At 42.2% G+C, this 20,000-nt stretch overlaps 1 protein-coding gene across 1 annotated transcript in view; it reads left to right on the top strand.

Annotated features, from left to right (window-relative positions):
• Positions 1-20,000, top strand: part of LOC110515892 (synaptotagmin-17-like) — a 59,024-nt gene that overhangs the window by 1,704 nt on the left and 37,320 nt on the right. The window contains exons 2-3 of the mRNA XM_036939397.1: positions 15,025-15,042; positions 19,506-19,651. Coding sequence (XP_036795292.1) covers positions 15,025-15,042; positions 19,506-19,651 — 164 coding nt within the window. The remainder of the gene's footprint in view (positions 1-15,024; positions 15,043-19,505; positions 19,652-20,000) is intronic.

Raw genomic sequence — 20,000 nt, 5'->3', positions numbered from 1 at the left:
AATATTATAGAGATATGACTATATAACCTAATATTATAGAGATATGACTATATAACCTAATATTATAGAGATATGACTATATAACCTAATATTATAGAGATATGACTATATAACCTATACTATATAATATTATAGAGATATGACTATATAACCTAATATTATAGAGATATGACTATATAACCTATACTATATAATATTATAGAGATATGACTATATAACCTAATATTATAGAGATATGACTATATAACCTAATATTATAGAGATATGACTATATAACCTATACTATATAATATTATAGAGATATGACTATATAACCTATACTATATAATGTTATAGAGATATGACTATATAACCTAATGTTATAGAGATATGACTACATAACCTATACTATATAATATTATAGAGATATGACTATATAACCTAATATTATAGAGATATGACTATATAACCTATACTATATAATGTTATAGAGATATGACTATATAACCTATACTATATAATATTATAGAGATATGACTATATAACCTATACTATATAATGTTATAGAGATATGACTATATAACCTAATGTTATAGAGATATGACTACATAACCTATACTATATAATATTATAGAGATATGACTATATAACCTAATATTATAGAGATATGACTATATAACCTATACTATATAATGTTATAGAGATATGACTATATAACCTAATATTATAGAGATATGACTATATAACCTATACTATATAATATTATAGAGATTTGACTATATAACCTATACTATATAATGTTATAGAGATATGACTGTATAACCTATACTATATAATGTTATAGAGATATGACTATATAACCTAATATTATAGAGATATGACTATATAACCTATACTATATAATATTATAGAGATTTGACTATATAACCTAATATTATAGAGATATGACTATATAACCTAATATTATAGAGATATGACTATATAACCTATACTATATAATATTATAGAGATATGACTATATAACCTATACTATATAATATTATAGAGATATGACTATATAACCTATACTATATAATATTATAGAGATATGACTATATAACCTATACTATATAATATTATAGAGATTTGACTATATAACCTAATATTATAGAGATATGACTATATAACCTAATATTACAGAGATATGACTATATAACCTATACTATATAATGTTATAGAGATATGACTGTATAACCTATACTATAAAATGTTATAGAGATTTGACTATATAACCTGATGTTATAGAGATATGACTGTATAACCTATATTATATAATATTACAGAGATTTGACTATATAACCTAATATTATAGAGATATGACTATATAACCTAATATTATAGAGATATGACTGTATAACCTAATATTATAGAGATATGACTGTATAACCTATACTATATAATATTATAGAGATATGACTGTATAACCTATACTATATAATGTTATAGAGATATGACTATATAACCTATACTATATAATATTATAGAGATATGACTATATAACCTATACTATATAATGTTATAGAAATATGACTATATAACCTAATATTATAGAGATATGACTATATAACCTAATATTATAGAGATATGACTATATAACCTATACTATATAATATTATAGAGATATGACTATATAACCTATACTATATAATGTTATAGAGATATGACTATATAACCTAATATTATAGAGATATGACTATATAACCTAATATTATAGAGATATGACTATATAACCTATACTATATAATGTTATAGAGATATGACTATATAACCTAATATTATAGAGATATGACTATATAACCTATACTATATAATATTATAGAGATATGACTATATAACCTAATATTATAGAGATATGACTATATAACCTATACTATATAATATTATAGAGATATGACTATATAACCTAATGTTATAGAGATATGACTATATAACCTAATATTATAGAGATATGACTATATAACCTAATATTATAGAGATATGACTATATAACCTATACTATATAATATTATAGAGATATGACTGTATAACCTATACTATATAATATTATAGAGATATGACTGTATAACCTATACTATATAATATTATAGAGATATGACTATATAACCTATACTATATAATGTTATAGAGATATGACTGTATAACCTATACTATATAATATTATAGAGATATGACTGTATAACCTATACTATATAATATTATAGAGATATGACTGTATAACCTATACTATATAATATTATAGAGATATGACTATATAACCTATACTATATAATATTATAGAGATATGACTGTATAACCTATACTATATAATGTTATAGAGATATGACTATATAACCTAATATTATAGAGATATGACTATATAACCTATACTATATAATATTATAGAGATATGACTATATAACCTATACTATATAATATTATAGAGATATGACTATATAACCTAATGTTATAGAGATATGACTATATAACCTATACTATATAATATTATAGAGATATGACTGTATAACCTATACTATATAATGTTATAGAGATATGACTATATAACCTAATATTATAGAGATATGACTATATAACCTATACTATATAATATTATAGAGATATGACTGTATAACCTATACTATATAATATTATAGAGATATGACTATATAACCTAATATTATAGAGATATGATTGTATAACCTATACTATATAATATTATAGAGATATGACTGTATAACCTATACTATATAATATTATAGAGATATGACTATATAACCTATACTATATAATGTTATAGAGATATGACTGTATAACCTAATATTATAGAGATATGACTATATAACCTATACTATATAATATTATAGAGATATGACTGTATAACCTATACTATATAATATTATAGAGATATGACTATATAACCTAATATTATAGAGATATGATTGTATAACCTATACTATATAATATTATAGAGATATGACTGTATAACCTATACTATATAATATTATAGAGATATGACTATATAACCTATACTATATAATGTTATAGAGATATGACTGTATAACCTATACTATATAATATTATAGAGATATGACTGTATAACCTATACTATATAATATTATAGAGATATGACTGTATAACCTATACTATATAATATTATAGAGATATGACTATATAACCTATACTATATAATATTATAGAGATATGACTGTATAACCTATACTATATAATGTTATAGAGATATGACTATATAACCTAATATTATAGAGATATGACTATATAACCTATACTATATAATATTATAGAGATATGACTATATAACCTATACTATATAATATTATAGAGATATGACTATATAACCTAATGTTATAGAGATATGACTATATAACCTAATATTATAGAGATATGACTATATAACCTATACTATATAATGTTATAGAGATATGACTATATAACCTAATATTATAGAGATATGACTATATAACCTATACTATATAATATTATAGAGATATGACTATATAACCTATACTATATAATGTTATAGAGATATGACTATATAACCTATACTATATAATATTATAGAGATATGACTATATAACCTAATATTATAGAGATATGACTATATAACCTATACTATATAATGTTATAGAGATTTGACAATATGAGCTAATGTGGTTTGTTTTGAGTTAGTTAACCAAATACACAGGAAACAATTATTTGAGTCTTTAAAAATATAGATTTATAGAAACACATTTTTTTTCTGCATTTCTTTTAATGCATTGATAGTCCTGTGTGCAGACTGAGGGCTCAAGGTGTTTGTAAATAGACATGTTTAGTTATTCCTGTATGATGGAAAGGGCCTTTTCATTCTCACCCTCTATGCATGTTTGTTCTGTGTTTTTGTACGTGTGTGTCTATGAGTGCGGTAGTTTTAGATGTTTGTCCTTTTATTCCCTCCCTCCCTCTATCTCTGCCCTCCCTCCCTCCCTCCCTCCCTCCCTCCCTCTATCTCTGCCCTCCCTCCTTCCTTCCCTCCCTCCCTCCCTCCCTCCCTCCCTCCCTCTATCTCTGCCCTCCCTCCCTCCCTCCATCTCTGTCCTCCCTCTCTCCTTTGCTCCCTCCCTCCCTCCCTCCCTCTCTCCTTTACTCCCTCCCTCCCTCCCTCCCTCCCTCCATCCCTCTCTCCTTTGCTCCCTCCCTCCCTCCCTTTCTCTGCCTGTGACTGACCACAAGATGTGTCATCCTGACGTGGGGGAAGGGATGGAGAGAAGGAGGAAGAGATGAATGGAGGGAAAGAGAGGGAGGGTACGCTGCTCATTTTGCTGTCGCCGTGGGTACAGCAACTGCTAATAAAGACAACATCAGGGAGAACGAGAGAGAGAGAGAAACAGAGAAACAGAGAGGCAGAAAAAGAGCGAGGGAGATAAACAGAGAGCGAGAGAGGAAGTGAGAGAGGGAGAGAGAGAAACAGAGAAACAGAGGCAGAGAAAGAGCGAGGGAGATAAACAGAGAGCGAGAGATGAAGTGAGAGAGGGAGAGAGAGAGAGAGAGAGAGAGAGAGAGAGAGAGAGAGAGAGAGAGAGAGAGAGAGAGAGAGGAAGGAAGGAAGGGAAACAGAGAGAAACAGAGTGAGAGAGAGAATAAGGAAGGAAGGAAGGAAGGAAGGAAGGAAGGAAGGAAGGAAGGAAGGAAGGAAGGAAGGAAGGAAGGAAGGAAGGGAAACAGAGAGAAACAGAGAGAGAGAGAGGGGAAGGAAGAGAGAGGAAGGGAGAGAGGGAATCGTTGGAAGACATGAGACAGCTTGTAAACATGGAGATAGATTAGAAATAGGGACTGATGGGAAAGATGACAGAGCAGAAGAGGAAAACAGACTGGAGATGGATAGAGAATCTGTACACACACACACACACACACACACACACACACACACACACACACACACACACACACACACACACACACACACACACACACACACACACACACAGTGGTGGAAAAAGTAGCCAATTATCATACTTGAGTAAAAGTAAATATACTACTGGTGTGTACTGTTAGAGTCAGTGTGTTTACCCTCTACTACAGTGTTTACTGTTAGAGTCAGTGTGTTTACCCTCCACTACAGTGTGTACTGTTAGAGTCAGTGTGTTTTCCCTCCACTACAGTGTGTACTGTTAGAGTCAGTGTGTTTATCCTCCACTACAGTGTGTACTGTTAGAGTCAGTGTGTTTACCACTACAGTGTGTACTGTTAGAGTCAGTGTGTTTACCCTCCACTACAGTGTGTACTGTTAGAGTCAGTGTGTTTACCCTCCACTACAGTGTGTACTGTTAGAGTCAGTGTGTTTACCCTCCACTACAGTGTGTACTGTTAGAGTCAGTGTGTTTACCCTCCACTACAGTGTGTACTGTTAGAGTCAGTGTGCACTGTTAGAGTCAGTGTGTTTACCCTCCACTACAGTGTGTACTGTTAGAGTCAGTGTGTTTACCACTACAGTGTGTACTGTTAGAGTCAGTGTGTTTACCCTCCACTACAGTGTGTACTGTTAGAGTCAGTGTGTACTGTTAGAGTCAGTGTGTTTACCCTCCACTACAGTGTGTACTGTTAGAGTCAGTGTGTTTACCACTACAGTGTGTACTGTTAGAGTCAGTGTGTTTACCCTCCACTACAGTGTTTACCACTACAGTGTTTACTGTTACAGTCAGTGTGTTTACCCTCCACTACAGTGTCTACTACTACTTACTGTCTAACTGTCTCTGTGATAAGACATCGTCCTGTATTACTGTCTGACTGTCTCTGTGATCAGACATCGTCCTGTATTACTGTCTGACTGTCTCTGTGATCAGACATCGTCCTGTATTACTGTCTAACTGTCTCTGTGATCAGACATCGTCCTGTATTACTGTCTGACTGTCTCTGTGATCAGACATCGTCCTGTATTACTGTCTGACTGTCTCTGTGATCAGACATCGTCCTGTATTACTGTCTAACTGTCTCTGTGGTCAGACATCGTCCTGTATTACTGTCTGACTGTCTCTGTGATCAGACATCGTCCTGTATTACTGTCTAACTGTCTCTGTGATCAGACGTCGTCCTGTATTACTGTCTAACTGTCTCTGTGGTCAGACATCGTCCTGTATTACTGTCTAACTGTCTCTGTGGTCAGACATCGTCCTGTATTACTGTCTGACTGTCTCTGTGATCAGACATCGTCCTGTATTACTGTCTGACTGTCTCTGTGATCAGACATCGTCCTGTATTACTGTCTAACTGTCTCTGTGATCAGACATCGTCCTGTATTACTGTCTAACTGTCTCTGTGATCAGACATCGTCCTGTATTACTGTCTGACTGTCTCTGTGATCAGACATCGTCCTGTATTACTGTCTGACTGTCTCTGTGATCAGACATCGTCCTGTATTACTGTCTGACTGTCTCTGTGATCAGACATCGTCCTGTATTACTGTCTAACTGTCTCTGTGGTCAGACATCGTCCTGTATTACTGTCTGACTGTCTCTGTGATCAGACATCGTCCTGTATTACTGTCTAACTGTCTCTGTGATCAGACGTCGTCCTGTATTACTGTCTAACTGTCTCTGTGGTCAGACATCGTCCTGTATTACTGTCTAACTGTCTCTGTGGTCAGACATCGTCCTGTATTACTGTCTGACTGTCTCTGTGATCAGACATCGTCCTGTATTACTGTCTGACTGTCTCTGTGATCAGACGTCGTCCTGTATTACTGTCTAACTGTCTCTGTGATCAGACATCGTCCTGTATTACTGTCTAACTGTCTCTGTGATCAGACATCGTCCTGTATTACTGTCTGACTGTCTCTGTGATCAGACATCGTCCTGTATTACTGTCTGACTGTCTCTGTGATCAGACATCGTCCTGTATTACTGTCTGACTGTCTCTGTGATCAGACATCGTCCTGTATTACTGTCTGACTGTCTCTGTGATCAGACATCGTCCTGTATTACTGTCTAACTGTCTCTGTGGTCAGACATCGTCCTGTATTACTGTCTGACTGTCTCTGTGATCAGACATCGTCCTGTATTACTGTCTAACTGTCTCTGTGATCAGACGTCGTCCTGTATTACTGTCTAACTGTCTCTGTGGTCAGACATCGTCCTGTATTACTGTCTAACTGTCTCTGTGGTCAGACATCGTCCTGTATTACTGTCTGACTGTCTCTGTGATCAGACATCGTCCTGTATTACTGTCTGACTGTCTCTGTGATCAGACGTCGTCCTGTATTACTGTCTAACTGTCTCTGTGATCAGACATCGTCCTGTATTACTGTCTAACTGTCTCTGTGATCAGACATCGTCCTGTATTACTGTCTGACTGTCTCTGTGATCAGACATCGTCCTGTATTACTGTCTGACTGTCTCTGTGATCAGACATCGTCCTGTATTACTGTCTGACTGTCTCTGTGATCAGACATCGTCCTGTATTACTGTCTGACTGTCTCTGTGATCAGACATCGTCCTGTATTACTGTCTGACTGTCTCTGTGATTAGACATCGTCCTGTATTACTGTCTGACTGTCTCTGTGATCTCCGATCTGTTTCCTAGAAGAAGATATTGATTAGATGACATGGTCTAAACTTTATGTATTTTAACAAGTTGCTGTCAGCTTGGTATAGGTCAAGTTGTTTTGTGTGTGTGTGTGTGTGTGTGTGTGTGTGTGTGTGTGTGTGTGTGTGTGTGTGTGTGTGTGTGCGTGCGCATGCGTGTGTGTGTGTGTGTGTGTGTGTGTGTGTGTGTGTGTGTGTGTGTGTGTGTGTGTGTGTGTGTGTGTGTGCGTGAGCATGCGTGTGCGTGTGAACCCAAGAGGTTGTGTTGCCGGGTTACTTCAAACGGCAATAATTTACAAAATAATCCATATGTATATTTATAAAAGTTCTCGATAATATAACTTCAACTAAATAAAATTCCTTGAAGCAGATAAACCTGTCTATTCCATAAGTCTCAGGTAGAGCTACCAGGATCACGTCAGACTCCCCTCACAATGACCAAGACCAATCTTGTCATGTATTGTCATGTTGTGTCTTGTTTCTGTCCTTTCCCTTCACCCTGTCTCCCTCTGCTGGTCGTTATTAGGTTACCTTTTCTCCCCCTCTTTCCCCCAGCTGTTCCTTGTCTCCTCCTAACTACCTCGTCACCCCTTTTCCCACCTGTTCCCTTTTTCCCTCTGATTAGTCCTCTATATCTCTCTCTGTTTTTGTTCCTGTCTTTGTCGGATTCTTGTTTGTGTTTTTCATGCCTGAACCAGACTATCGTCATGTTTGCTGCAACCTTGTCCTGTCCTGTCGGAATCTGCCGGTCCATCTGAGCCTACCTATGTTTTGTTATTAAAGAAGTTCTGTTTACGTTAATTCGCTTTTGGGTCCTCATTCACGCAGCGTAACAGAAGAATCCGACCAAGAATGGACCCAGCGACTTCGGATCCTCTCCACTCAGCCGTCGAGATCCAGGGAGCGATGCTAGGCAGACACGAGCAGGAATTGTCTGCTGCTCGACATGCCGTTGAGACCCTGGCCACCCAAGTCTCCAACCTCACAGAACAGGTTCACCATCTCCGCCTCGATCCACCGGCCACTTCCAGGGCTTTCGAATCTCCGGAGCCCAGAATCAATAACCCGCCGTGTTACTCTGGGGAGCCCACTGAATGCCGCTCGTTCCTCACCCAGTGTGATATTGTGTTTTCTCTCCAGCCCAACACTTACTCCAGGAGCACTGCTCGTGTCGCCTACGTCATATCCCTCCTTACTGGACGGGCTCGTGAGTGGGGCACGGCAATCTGGGAGGCAAGGGCTGAGTGTACTAACCAGTATCAGGACTTTAAGGAGGAGATGAGACGGGTCTTTGATCGATCTGTTTTTGGGGAGGAGGCTTCCAGGGCCCTGTCTTCCCTATGTCAAGGTAATCGATCCATAACAGACTACTCTATTGAGTTTCGCACTCTTGCTGCCTCCAGTGGCTGGAACGAGCCGGCTTTGCTCGCTCGTTTCTCTCCCGGGAGGTTCCTTCCAGCGTGGATTCCTTGATTGAACTCGCTATTCGCATTGAGCGACGGGTTGATCTTCGTCACCGAGCTCGTGGAAAGGAGCTCGCGTTCTCCGTTGCCCCCCTCTCCGCATCACTACCATCTTCCTCTGCCGGCTCGGGTGCTGAGCCTATGCAGCTGGGAGGTATCCGCATCTCGACTAAGGAGAGGGAACGGAGAATCACCAACCGCCTCTGTCTCTATTGCGGTTCTGCTGGTCATTTTGTCACTTCATGTCCAGTAAAAGCCAGAGCTCATCAGTAAGCGGAGGGCTACTGGTGAGCGCTACTACTCCTGTCTCTCCTTCAAGATCCTGCACTACCTTGTCGGTCCATCTACGCTGGACCGGTTCGTCAGCTTCCTGCAGTGCCTTAATAGACTCTGGGGCGGAGGGCTGTTTTATGGACGAGACCTGGGCTCGGGAACATGACATTCCTCTCAGACAGTTAAGGGAGTCCACGGCCTTGTTCGCCCTGGATGGTAGTCCTCTCCCCAGGATTCAGCGTGAGACGCTACCTTTAACCCTCACTGTTTCTGGTAATCATAGCGAAACCATTTCTTTTTTAATTTTTCGTTCACCTTTTACACCTGTTGTTTTGGGCCATCCCTGGCTAGTTTGTCATAATCCTTCCATTAATTGGTCTAGTAATTCTATCCTCTCCTGGAACGTCTCTTGTCATGTGAAATGTTTAATGTCTGCTATCCCTCCTGTTTCCTCTGTCTCTTCTTCACAGGAGGAGCCTGGTGATTTGACAGGGGTGCCGGAGGAATATCACGATCTGCGCACGGTGTTCAGTCGGTCCAGGGCCACCTCTCTTCCCCCACACCGGTCGTATGATTGTAGTATTGATCTCCTTCCGGGAACCACTCCCCCCCGGGGTAGACTATACTCTCTGTCGGCTCCCGAACGTAAGGCTCTCGAAGATTATTTGTCTGTAGCTCTTGCCGCCGGTACCATAGTCCCCTCCTCCTCTCCCGCCGGAGCGGGGTTTTTTTTTGTTAAGAAGAAGGACGGGTCCCTGCGCCCCTGCATAGATTATCGAGGGCTGAATGACATAACAGTGAAGAATCGTTATCCGCTTCCTCTTATGTCTTCAGCCTTCGAGATCCTGCAGGGAGCCAGGTTTTTCACTAAGTTGGACCTTCGTAACGCTTACCATCTCGTGCGCATCAGGGAGGGGGACGAGTGGAAGACGGCGTTTAACACTCCGTTAGGGCACTTTGAATACCGGGTTCTTCCTTTCGGCCTCGCTAACGCTCCAGCTGTCTTTCAGGCATTAGTCAATGATGTCCTGAGAGACATGCTGAACATCTTTGTTTTCGTTTACCTTGACGATATCCTGATTTTTTCACCGTCACTCCAGATTCATGTTCAGCACGTTCGACGTGTCCTCCAGCGCCTTTTAGAGAATTGTCTTTTTGTGAAGGCTGAGAAGTGCTCTTTTCATGCCTCCTCCGTCACATTTCTCGGTTCTGTTATTTCCGCTGAAGGCATTAAGATGGATCCCGCTAAGGTCCAAGCTGTCATTGATTGGCCCGTCCCTAAGTCACGCGTCGAGCTGCAGCGCTTTCTCGGCTTCGCGAACTTCTATCGTCGTTTCATCCGTAATTTCGGTCAGGTGGCAGCTCCTCTCACAGCCCTTACTTCTGTCAAGACGTGCTTTAAGTGGTCCGTTTCCGCCCAGGGAGCTTTTGATCTCCTCAAGAATCGTTTTACATCCGCACCTATCCTTGTTACACCTGACGTCACTAGACAGTTCGTTGTCGAGGTTGACGCGTCAGAGGTGGGCGTGGGAGCCATTCTTTCTCAGCGCTCCCTCTCTGACGACAAGGTCCACCCTTGCGCGTATTTTTCTCATCGCCTGTCGCCGTCGGAACGTAACTATGATGTGGGAAACCGCGAACTGCTCGCCATCCGCTTAGCCCTAGGCGAATGGCGACAGTGGTTGGAGGGGGCGACCGTTCCTTTTGTCGTTTGGACTGACCATAGGAACCTTGAGTACATCCGTTCTGCCAAACGACTTAATGCGCGTCAGGCGCGCTGGGCGCTGTTTTTCGCTCGTTTCGAGTTCGTGATTTCTTATCGTCCGGGCTCTAAGAACACCAAGCCTGATGCTTTATCTCGTCTCTTCAGTTCTTCAGTAGCCTCCACTGACCCCGAGGGGATTCTCCCTGAGGGGCGTGTTGTCGGGTTGACTGTCTGGGGAATTGAGAGGCAGGTAAAGCAAGCACTCACTCAAACTCCGTCGCCGCGCGCTTGTCCTAGGAACCTTCTTTTCGTTCCCGTTCCTACTCGTCTGGCCGTTCTTCAGTGGGCTCACTCTGCCAAGTTAGCCGGCCATCCTGGCGTTCGGGGTACGCTTGCTTCCATTCGCCAGCGTTTTTGGTGGCCCACCCGGGAGCATGACACGCGTCGCTTCGTGGCTGCTTGTTCGGTCTGCGCGCAGACTAAGTCCGGTAACTCCCCTCCTGCCGGCCGTCTCAGGCCGCTTCCCATTCCCTCTCGACCGTGGTCTCACATCGCCTTAGATTTTGTCACCGGACTGCCTTCGTCAGCGGGGAAGACTGTTATTCTTACGGTTGTCGACAGGTTCTCTAAGGCGGCTCATTTTATTCCCCTTGCTAAGCTTCCTTCTGCTAAAGAGACGGCACAAATCATCATCGAGAATGTTTTCAGAATTCATGGCCTTCCGTCAGACGTCGTTTCGGACAGAGGTCCGCAATTCACGTCTCAATTTTGGAGGGAGTTTTGCCGTTTGATTGGGGCTTCCGTCAGTCTCTCTTCCGGCTTTCACCCCCAGTCTAACGGTCAAGCAGAACGGGCCAATCAGACTATTGGTCGCATCTTACGCAGTCTTTCTTTTCGCAACCCTGCGTCTTGGTCAGAACAGCTCCCCTGGGCAGAATACGCCCACAACTCGCTTCCTTCGTCTGCGACCGGGCTATCTCCTTTTCAGAGTAGCCTCGGGTACCAGCCTCCGCTGTTCTCATCTCAGTTCGCCGAGTCCAGCGTCCCCTCCGCTCAGGCTTTTGTCCAACGTTGCGAGCGCACCTGGAAGAGGGTCAGGTCTGCACTTTGCCGTTATAGGGCGCAGACTGTGAGAGCTGCTAATAAGCGTAGAACTAAGAGTCCTAGATATTGTTGCGGTCAGAGAGTTTGGCTCTCCACTCAGAACCTTCCCCTTAAGACCGCTTCTCGCAAGTTGACCCCGCGGTTCATTGGTCCGTTCCGTATTTCTCGGATCATTAATCCTGTCGCAGTGCGACTTCTTCTTCCGCGATATCTTCGTCGCGTCCACCCGGTCTTCCATGTCTCCTGTGTCAAGCCCGTTCTTCGCGCCCCCGCTCGTCTCCCCCCCCCCCCCCATCCTTGTCGAGGGCGCACCCATCTACAGGGTCCGTAGGATTTTGGACATGCGTCCTCGGGGCCGTGGTCATCAGTACCTAGTAGATTGGGAGGGGTACGGTCCTGAGGAGAGGAGTTGGGTTCCCTCTCGGGACGTGCTGGACCGTGCGCTGATCGATGATTTCCTCCGTTGCCGCCAGGTTTCCTCCTCGAGTGCGCCAGGAGGCGCTCGGTGAGTGGGGGGGTACTGTCATGTATTGTCATGTTGTGTCTTGTTTCTGTCCTTTCCCTTCACCCTGTCTCCCTCTGCTGGTCGTTATTAGGTTACCTTTTCTCCCCCTCTTTCCCCCAGCTGTTCCTTGTCTCCTCCTAACTACCTCGTCACCCCTTTTCCCACCTGTTCCCTTTTTCCCTCTGATTAGTCCTCTATATCTCTCTCTGTTTTTGTTCCTGTCTTTGTCGGATTCTTGTTTGTGTTTTTCATGCCTGAACCAGACTATCGTCATGTTTGCTGCAACCTTGTCCTGTCCTGTCGGAATCTGCCGGTCCATCTGAGCCTACCTATGTTTTGTTATTAAAGAAGTTCTGTTTACGTTAATTCGCTTTTGGGTCCTCATTCACGCACCGTAACAAATCTGCCCAAAGACAGACGCTTATAGTCCCTCAGCCCTTCCATGGGACATACCACTGTCCAAATCACAATGACCAAGACCAATCTGCCCAAAGACAGACGCTTCTACTCCCTCAGCCCTTCCATGGGACATACCACTGTCCAAATCACAATGACCAAGACCAATCTGCCCAAAAACAGCCGCTTATAGTCCCTCAGCCCTTCCATGGGACATACCACTGTCCAAATCACAATGACCAAGACCAATCTGCCCAAAAACAGCCGCTTATAGTCCCTCAGCCCTTCCATGGGACATACCACTGTCCAAATCACAATGACTATCACAATGACGTCAATGTAAAAACCAACATTCCCACATCCTTCATCACAACGTATAATACTAGACGTACAGACATAATCACAAACAAAAGAAACGGTTTCCTTAAAGAACTTAATTTAATTATTTCACATTGGACTCATTCATTGGCGTCTTGGCGAGAAGGTCACGTCTACACGTTGGGAGTTCTACTGGCACGAGCCGACGCCCACTCAGAACTTCAACAGGTAGCATTAAATAACTACATTTAACAGGTAGGCTACCCAACATTACTTAACTACATATAACAGGTAGGCTACCCAACATTAAATAACTACATTTAACAGGTAGGCTACCTAACATTACTTAACTACATTTAACAGGTAGGCTACCCAACATTAAATAACTACATTTAACAGGTAGGCTACCCAACATTAAATAACTACATTTAACAGGTAGGCTACCTAACATTACTTAACTACATTTAACAGGTAGGCTACCCAACATTAAATAACTACATTTAACAGGTAGGCTACCCAACATTACACCGATGAGGAGCTCCAAGGATTGAACAGGCAGTGCTTGAGGTGTCACTACAGACACCCTGGTTCGATTCCAGGCTGTATCACAACTGGCTGTTATTGTGAGTCCCATAGGGCGACGTACAATTGGCCCAGCGTCGTCCCGGGTTTCGCCGGTGTAGGCCGTCATTGTAAATAAGATTTTTTTCTTAACCAACTTGCATAGTTGAAACCTAATTATTTTTTGGGGCCTAAAATGACATACCCACTTCTAACTGCCTGTAGCTCAGGATCTGAAGCAAGGATATGCATATTGTTTTTACCATTTGAAAGGAAACACTTTGAAGTTTGTGGAAATGTTAAAGGAATGTAGTAGAATATAACACAATAGATCTGGTAAAAGATAATACAAAGAAAAAAAATACCGTTCTTTTGTAATTTTTTCGTACCATCATCTTTGAAATGCAAGAGGAAGGCCATCATGTATTATTCCAGCCGAGGCGCAATTTAGATTTTGGCCACTAGATGGCAACAGTGTATATACAACGTTTTAGACTGATCCAATGAACCTGTTCGAAGAGACCTCACTACAGACACCCTGGTTCGATTCCAGGCTGTATCACAACCGGCCCGTGATTGGGAGTTCCATAAGGCGGCGCACATTTAGCCCGGCGTCGCCCGGGTTTGGCCGGGCTAGGCCGTCATTGTAAATAATAATTTGTTCTTAACTGACTCACCTAGTTAAATAAATTACAATTCACGGGAACACAAAGGAAAGAAAAGAGGAGGGACTAACCTGGGGTGTATTCATTAGTGCACACCGTTGCAAACCCTAATAAAAACGTTTCGCTAAGGACAACGTTTTTTGCAACGAAAACAAGAGCTTTCAGGGTGGCTTCGTTCCATTTGATTCCTAGTGAATAAACCCCTGAACTTGTATAATAAGAAACAGTTGCAAAGTGTTTTGCTGCGGTGTGGACTAATGAACGCAGCCCATTGTTTTTGTATTGTGTTAGGTTTTGAACCTCGGGAGGTTATGGGAAGAGTAGCTGTTGTTGGTAAATGCTAATATGAATCATAATGAACTGAAACACCAAACGTCGTTTCTAAAGTCCCTCTTTCCTGTCTCCTCCCTGGTCCTCCAACGGCCCACAATCCACTGTTCCTCCTCACTGGGAAAAATGACAGTTGGAACCCATCAACAAGGTATGTTCTCCTCCTCTGAACACGTGTGTGTGTGTGTGTGTGTGTGTGTGTGTGTGTGTGTGTGTGTGTGTGTGTGTGTGTGTGTGTGTGTGTGTGTGTGTGTGTGTGTGTGTGTGTGTAGAGACAGAGAGAGGTGATAGAAGAGGAGCAGGTGTCAAATCACCAGTTAAACAGCCTTGACTCTGCTGTCAGATCTCAGTGGGCACAGTCCATCTCCTGTGTCTGCTCTAGTGACAACCCCCCACACACACACACACATATACACACCACACAGACACACACACACATACACACCACACAGACACACACACACATACACACACCACACAGACACACACACACCACATACCACACATTCACACACCACATAGACACACACATACCACATATCACACACAAACACACACACACACAGACACAGACACACCACATAGACACACACATACCACATATCACACACAAACACACACACACACAGACACAGACACACCACATGGCACACATCCACACACCACACAGACACACACACACCACATACCACACATACACACACCACACAGACATACACACCACACACCACACAGACACACACACCACATAACACACATACACACACCACACAGACATACACGCCACACACCACAGAGATACACACACACCACACACACCACATACCACACACACACAGACATACACACCACACACCACATACCACACACACACACCACATACCACACACACAGACACAGACAAAAACTTTGTTATTTTCATCAGCTTAATAAGAGGTTCTTCATTGCATATTCATGTCAATCATTTTGTCCTGCATGACTGTCTTTGTCTCTGATTAGAATCGTGATTGCGTAGAGAGGGAGGGAGGGATGGATGGAGGGAGGGAGGGAGGGAGGGAGGGAGGGAGGGAGGGAGGGAGGGAAAGAGGGGAAGTTGAAAAGAAAACAAAGTTCATAAACATCCTCATTCCCTTAAGCGTCATCCCAAACTCATGACAATCACCCCCCCTCTCTCTCTCTCTTGCTTTCTCTCTCTCTCTCTCTCTCTCTCTCTTGCTTTCTCTCTCTCTCTCCCTCCCTCACCCGCTCTCTCTCTCTCTCTCTCTCCCTCCCTCACCCTCTCTCTCTCTGTATTTCTCTCATCCCATCTCCTAGAGATCCGCTTTCGATTCATCTTGTATGATTTCCTTGTGTGTTGGTTAATTCATAAGCAGTTTGTCCAGTTGACTGAGCCTGCTTTAGCCTCACATTAAATATATATATACATACACAGTTGAAGTCGGAAGTTTAAATACACCTTCGCCAAATACATTTAAACTCAGTTTTTCACAATTCCTGACATGTAATCCTAGTAAAAATTCCCTGCCTTGGGTCAGTTAGGATCACCACTTATTTTAAGAATGTGAAATGTCAGAATAATCGTAGCGAGAATGATTTATTTCAGCTTTTATTTATTTCATCACATTCCCAGTGGGTCAGAAGTTTACATACACTCAATTAGTATTTGGTAGCATTGTCTTTAAATTGTTTAACTTGGGTCAAACGTTTCGGGTAGCCTTCCACAAGCTTCCCACAATAAGTTGGGTGAATTTTGGCCCATTCCTCCTGACAGAGCTGGTGTAACTGAGTCAGGTTTGTAGGCCTCCTTGCTCGCACACACTTTTTCAGTTCTGCTCACAAATGTTCTATAGGATTGAGGTCAGGGCTTGGTGATGGCCACTTCAATACCTTGACTTTGTTGTCCTTAAGCCATTTTGCCACAACTTTGGAAGTACACTTGGGGTCATTGTCCATTTGGAAGAACCATTTGCGACCAAGCTTTAACTTCCTGACTGATGTCTTGAGATGTTGCTTCAATATATCCACATAATTTTCATTCCTCATGATGCCATCTATTTTGTGAAGTGCACCAGTCCCTCCTGCAGCAAAGCACCCCCACAACATGATGCTGCCACCCCCGTGCTTCATGGTTGGGATGGTGTTCTTCGGCTTGCAAGCCTCCCCCTTTTTCCTCCAAACATAATGATGGTCATTATGGCCAAACAGTTCTATTTTTGTTTCATCAGAGGACATTTTTCCAAAAAGTATGATCTTTGTTCCCATGTGCAGTTGCAAACCGTAGTCTGGCTTTTTTTATGGTGGCTTTGGAGAAGTGGCTTCTTTCTTGCTGAGCGGCCTTTCAGGTTATGTTGATATAGGACTCGTTTTACTGTGGATATAGATACTTTTGTACCTGTTTCCTCCAGCATCTTCACAAGGTCATTTGCTGTTGTTCTGGGATTTTCTCTCTGAGCGATATGAAGGCTTCGTGGTCCCATGGTGTTCCATACTATTGTTTGTACAGATGAACGTGGTGCCTTCAGGCATTTGGAAATTGCTCCCAAGGATGAACCAGACTTGTGGAGGTCTACCATTTTTTTCTGAGGTCTTGGCTGATTTCTTCTGATTTTCCCATGATGTCAAGCAAAGAGACACTGAGTTTGAAGGTAGGCCTTGAAATACATCCACAGGTACATCTCCAATTGACTCAAATGATGTCAATTAGCCTATCAGAAGCTTCTAAAGTCATGACATAATTTTCTGTATTTTTCCAAGCTGTTTAAAGGCACAGTCAACCTAATGTTTGTAAACTTTTGACCCACTGGAATTGTGATACAGTGAATTATAAGTGAAATAATCTGTCTGTAAACAATTGTTGGAAGAATTACTTGTGGCATGAACAAAGTAGATGTCCTAACCGACTTGCCAAAACTATAGTTTGTTAATTAACAAGACATTTGCGGAGTGGTTGATAAATACGTTTTTATGACTCCAACCTAAGTGTATGTAAACTTCCGACTTCAACTGTATATATATATACAGTTTACATACACTTAGGTTGGAGTCAGAGAGAGAGAGAGAGAGAGAGAGAGAGAGAGAGAGAGAGAGAGAGAGAGAGAGAGAGAGAGAGAGAGAGAGAGAGAGAATGAGAGTAGAATGAAGGTGTTTCTCTATACTGCTGATTGCTACAGGGAATGAGGATGTTTACCAAGTCAAAATAGGACTGTGGAAAAGGAAATCGAAAAGAACTTTGATGTGTATTGTGGGCACACGCTGATGACGTCAGGGAGTTGTGCTGAGATGAGTCATCATGTGTGATGCTGTGTTCATAACCGAGTGGGAAGGTGGTAATTACCTGTTGCGATGTAGGAAAAACCAGTTGGATGCATTCACATGCTTTGAACTCGATGACAATGCTGATTAGCGAATGGCAAACAAGCTGCGTCTACCATAAACAAAAAATATAGCTATCATGCTAACAAATTACGGTGTCCAAAAAACATATTTAATAGATTGTTTTCTATAAGTAGTGTTGTGGTTGTTGCATTTAACTGCCCGAAAGTGCTGTCATCCAGGTCCTTTCCTTCGTAGGTGACGTCAGAGTGTGGGAGAAGTGGAAGCTCAGGGATGATAGATGAGATTCTCAGTAGTAATTATCAGTTGGAGAGGGGAGGAGGGAGGGAAGAGAATGAAGGAGGGGGAGAGAGAGGAGGGAAGGAGGGAGGATATTTGTGTTCCTCCTCTGAAATTTGTGCAATTGACTTTTATTTGTGGGGTTTTTTGGGGAGTGGGGGGTTCGCCCAGGGAGCCATACAAGCTAGAACCTCCACTGGTCCTGGGGGTCTGTGGACTGAGCCCCAGGACCAGCTTGCTTAGAGGACTCTTCTCCAGGTTCATCTCTCTGTAGGTGATGGCTTTGTTATGGAATGTTTGGGAATCGCTTGCTTCCTCTCTCTCTCTCTCTCTCTCTCTCTCTCTCTCTCTCTCTCTCTCGCGCTTTCTCTTCTCTCTTCTCTCTTTCTCTTTCTCTTTCTTTCTCTTCTCTCTCTTCTCTCTTTTCTCTTCTCTCTTTCTCTCTCCTCTCTTCTCTCTTTCTCTCTCTTTCTCTCTCTTCTCTCTTTCTCTCTCTTTCTCTCTCTTCTCTCTCTCTCTCTCTTCTCTCTTCTCCCTTTCTCTCTCTTTCTCTCTCTTCTCTCTTCTACCTTTCTCTCTCCTCTCTCTTCTCTCTCTTCTCTCTTTCTCTTTCTTTCTCTCTCCTCTCTCTTCTCTCTCTCTTTCTCTTTCTTTCTTTCTCTTCTCTCTCTTCTCTCTTTCTCTCTCCTCTCTTTTCTCTTCTCTTTCTCTCTCTTTCTCTCTCCTCTCTCTTCTCTCTCTCTCTCTTCTCTCTCTCTTCTCTCTTTCTCTCTCTTTCTCTCTCTTCTCTCTTTATCTCTCCTCTCTCTTCTCTCTTTCTCTCTCTTTCTCTCTCTTCTCTCTCTCTCTCTCTCTTCTCTTTTCTCCCTTTCTCTCTCTTTCTCTCTCTTCTATCTTTCTCTCTCCTCTCTCTTCTCTCTCTTCTCTCTTCTCTCTTTCTCTTTCTCTCTCTTTCTCTCTCCTCTCTCTTCTCTCTCTCTATCCCCATCTCTCTCTCTACAGGGTGTGCTGGCCAGGCTAACTGACTGTCTATTGTGTCGGTGGTCGTGTCGCTCATGTCTGTTGTGGTGTTGGGAGTGCTGCTTTCCGTCCAGTGATGAGGAGGTGGAGATACTGGGACCCTTCCCTGCTCAGACCCCCTCCTGGCTGTGAGTTAACACACACACACACACACACACACACACACACACACACATGCATGGACACACACTTAAGCGCACAAACGGACGGACGACCGCACAGACACACACACACACACACAAACAGACACGCATGAACGAAAGCACGCTCACGCACACACGCACACATGCCCACAACGTTGACTTGTCCAGTTGTGTTAGATCAGTCTCAGGAAGTAGAAGGATACACTTCTAAACCTATTCCAACAGATCTGTGGATATAGTCAATCATCATTACAGATTGTTACCAGGTCTTTCAATGCCCCCTGTTCTGTGCTGTAATGGAACAGTCCAAACCCCCTGTTCTGTGGTGTAATGG

This window comes from Oncorhynchus mykiss, chromosome 12 (genome assembly GCF_013265735.2).
Source record: "Oncorhynchus mykiss isolate Arlee chromosome 12, USDA_OmykA_1.1, whole genome shotgun sequence".
NCBI lineage: Eukaryota > Metazoa > Chordata > Actinopteri > Salmoniformes > Salmonidae > Oncorhynchus > Oncorhynchus mykiss.
The sequence above is the reverse complement of the archived record's forward strand: the minus strand, read 5'-3'. Positions and strand labels throughout refer to the sequence as shown.